Here is a 3439-nt window from a genome sequence, read left to right as displayed (position 1 = left end):
TCTTGATTATATATATATTATTATATATATATATATATATATATGATATATGTTTGATATATACATATAAATATGCATTGAAGGCGAGTGGCCTACCATGGAAGCCGAACAATCGCCTTATCAAGCCATTAACTAAGTCCCGCGGGAGCGACAGCGCTCATCTAACGTCTACTGCTGGTTGACTCTCTGTTCGGTGGAGTGCTGGAGATTCTAGTATAAACGACTGTTGCCTGTTTAGTCCGCTAATATGTGTTCACGATACCAACGCCCGGAAACGTGGAAGGCACTGGGCATGGTAATTAGAACCTTCTCAAAAGGCCCTGGCTAATAATACCTTAGGTACCGTATAACGTTATACCTAAGTTATAAGGTATAAGGTATAAGCTACTTAACCTTATACCTAAGATATTATTAGCTCTTGATATATATATATATATATGTTATGAATGCTACGGCTTGTGGACATGGCATAACGGCATTTGGGCAAAAAATCTGTTTGCTGATCTAAATTCTATGTTTCAATCTTACATTTCATTACCGTTTCTCCCTGACCTCCTCCCACCGCTTCCAGCGACCCGCTGCGAAAAAGCAATGTGATGACAGATACGACCTTCCTAACTAATTTGTAAACATTGTTTTTCGGATTCCTCATGCTATGACCTTTCCAAAAATGTATAGGTTTGCTAATCTACCATATTTCTGAACGAAAAAACATAGTGAACCTGACTATAAACTAAACCAGTAACCATGGTGTTGTGTGCAGTAAGGTATACAGCACAGGTAGGTCCCATTTTACGATTTTTTACATTAACGATCTTTTCAAAATTACATAAAAAAAATAATTTAAAAAAAAAGTCGCAACTCAATAACACGTCGCAGCAACGCTTGTGAGTCCAAACGAGCAATATGTGCTTCTTTTGTTTTTCGTGGTGCATTGTGGCTGAAATGATTTCCATTTTACGCCCATGTTTTACTGGAACCTAACCCTGTCGTAAAATCGTACCTACCTGAACTGCCATCGTTCGCTCGCACGACGTCGCATTGTTTGCGTCCGACGCGGTTAGCACAGGTCGTGCGACGCCGGAAAGGACTACGTCACTGTTCGCTTGTTTTCTTGCATGTCGTTGCGCCGCCCACCAGGAGGCATGAGCGTAAGTTTCAAAACGCGCTACTGGCGTTCGGTCTCTGAGACGCCTCACACCCACAGCTCGACCGAAGACGACATGCCGAGACTCAGCTATGGTGGGTGAACATGGCTTCTCCTCCCCCCTGCTTCTAGCCCCTTTTCCCCTGCCCTATCTCACCTTTACTCCTACCCCTCCTGCCCCTGCCCTACCTCACCTCTATTCCAACTCCTACTTTTCTGCCCTACCTCACATCTATTCCAACCCCTCCCCTGCCCTACCTCACCTCTATTCCAACCCATCCTCACCCTGCCCTACCTCACCTCTATTCCTACCCCTCCTCCCCTACCTCACCTCTATTAAAACCCCTCCTCCCCTGCCCTACCTCACCTCTATTAAAACCCCTCCTCCCCCGCCCTACCTCACCTCTATTAAAACCCCTCCTCCCTAAATATTACGCCTAACTTAACCTCTATTTTACAACCCCGTCTCCCCTCCCTACCTCACTCTAATTCGCAACCCTCCCCCTGCCCTACCTCACTCCTAATTCCAAACCCCTCCCTGCCCTTACCTCACCTCTATTAAAACCCCTCCTTCCGCTCGAACATACCTCGAACCTCTAATTAAACCGCTCCCCCCCCCGTCCTCCTTCCTCTATTCTAACCCCTCCTCCCCCGCTCTCTCACCTCTATCCATCCTCTCTTTTCCTACCTCACTCTATTCCACGACCCTCCTCCCACCTGCCCTACGTCACCTCTATTCCTCCCTCCTGCCCCGCCATAACCTCTCTATTCACCCCTCCCCATGCCTACCTTCACCTCAATATTAAAACCCCTCCTCCCTCCGCCCTAACCTCACCTCTTCCAACCCTCCTCCCCCGGCCCTACCTCACCTTTATTAAACCCCTTCCTCCCCTGCCCTACCTCTCAATCATTAATTACCAACCACTTACTTCCACCTGCCCTACCTATCATCTATTCCAACCCCTACCTCCCCATGCCCCTTACACTCACTCATACTTCCTACCTCTCATTCCTCATACCTACACCTCTCATTAAACCCCTACCCCGCCCTACCTCTCTTCTATTCCATGAACCCTCCCGCCCTCCTCACCTCTATTTAAAAACCTCCATCCCCCATCCTACCTCTCTATTTTTACCCTTCCTCCCCCTACCCTACCTACGCCTCTATCCTACCTCCTCTTTCTCCCTACCTCACCATCTATTTAAAACGCCTCCTCCCGCTCTACCTCACCTCGTATTCCAAACGCTCTCTTTCACCTTAACCTCACCTCTATTAAACCACCTCCTCCCCCCGACTTACCTCACCTCTATTTCCAACTCTCTATTATTCCCTACCTCAACCTCCTATTCAACCCTACCTCCCCTGTCTCCCTACCCTCACCTCTATTTACCTCCTCCCCTACGCTCACCTCTATAACATCCAACCCCTTCTTACCGCGCCGCACCTACCTCACCTCTATTCCAAACTCTCTTCTATCCTACACTCACCTATACATATTCCAACTCCTCCTCCCCTCTCCCTACCTCAACCTCCCTAAAATTCCCTCCTCTCCTGCCCTACACCACCTCCTATTCCTACCCATCTCATTCCCCTACCTCACCTCTATTAACCCTCCTATCCCCGCCTACCTTCTCTATTCCAGCCCCTCCTCCCCGCCCTTCTTTCCTCTATTCCACGCCCCTCCTCCCCGCACCTTACCTTTCCTCTATCTCAACCCCTCCTCCCCCATACGCCCTACCTCATATTTATTAAAACCCCTCCTCCACCCGCCCTACCTCACCTCTAATTAAACCCTTCTGCCTCGCCTCCTCTCCATCTACTTCCAACCCTCCCGTCCTACTACTATCTAATTAAACCCCTCCTCCCCCCCGCCTACCTCACATTCTATTAAGCCCCTCCTCCCACCGTCTACCTCTCCTCAATATCTAACCCCTACCTCCCCATGCACCTACAGCACCTCTATTCCTAACTCTTTCTTCCTCTACCTCACTCTATTAAAACCTCTCCTCCTGCTTCTACCTACCTCTTATTCCAACTCATCTTTCCTACCTACACTCTTTCCACCTCCTCCCCCTTTCGCCCTACCTCCCTCTATTCCAACCCTCCTACCCCACGCCCTACTCGCCTCTATTCCAACCTCCTCCCCTACCTCACCTCCTATTTAAAACCCCTTCCTCTCCTCCGCCCTACCATAACTCTATTAAAAACCCGCTCCATCCCCCTGCCCTACCTCGCACTCTATTCCTACTCTCTTCCCTTACCTCACCTATTAAAAACCCTTACTATCTACT

General features: G+C 48.8%; 1 protein-coding gene across 1 annotated transcript in view; it reads left to right on the top strand.

The window, feature by feature from the left end:
• The first annotated feature begins 1133 nt into the window (after nt 1-1133).
• LOC106818842 (CDK5 and ABL1 enzyme substrate 1-like) overlaps nt 1134-3439 on the top strand; it is a 9196-nt gene continuing 6890 nt past the window's right edge. The window contains exon 1 of the mRNA XM_014823514.1: nt 1134-1242. Coding sequence (XP_014679000.1) covers nt 1146-1242 — 97 coding nt within the window. The 5' untranslated portion in view covers nt 1134-1145. The remainder of the gene's footprint in view (nt 1243-3439) is intronic.

The sequence above is a fragment of the Priapulus caudatus genome, unplaced genomic scaffold (genome assembly GCF_000485595.1).
Source record: "Priapulus caudatus unplaced genomic scaffold, Priapulus_caudatus-5.0.1 Scaffold2574, whole genome shotgun sequence".
NCBI classification, from domain to species: Eukaryota; Metazoa; Priapulida; class Priapulimorpha; order Priapulimorphida; family Priapulidae; genus Priapulus; species Priapulus caudatus.
This window is presented reverse-complemented; position numbering and strand designations above follow the sequence as displayed.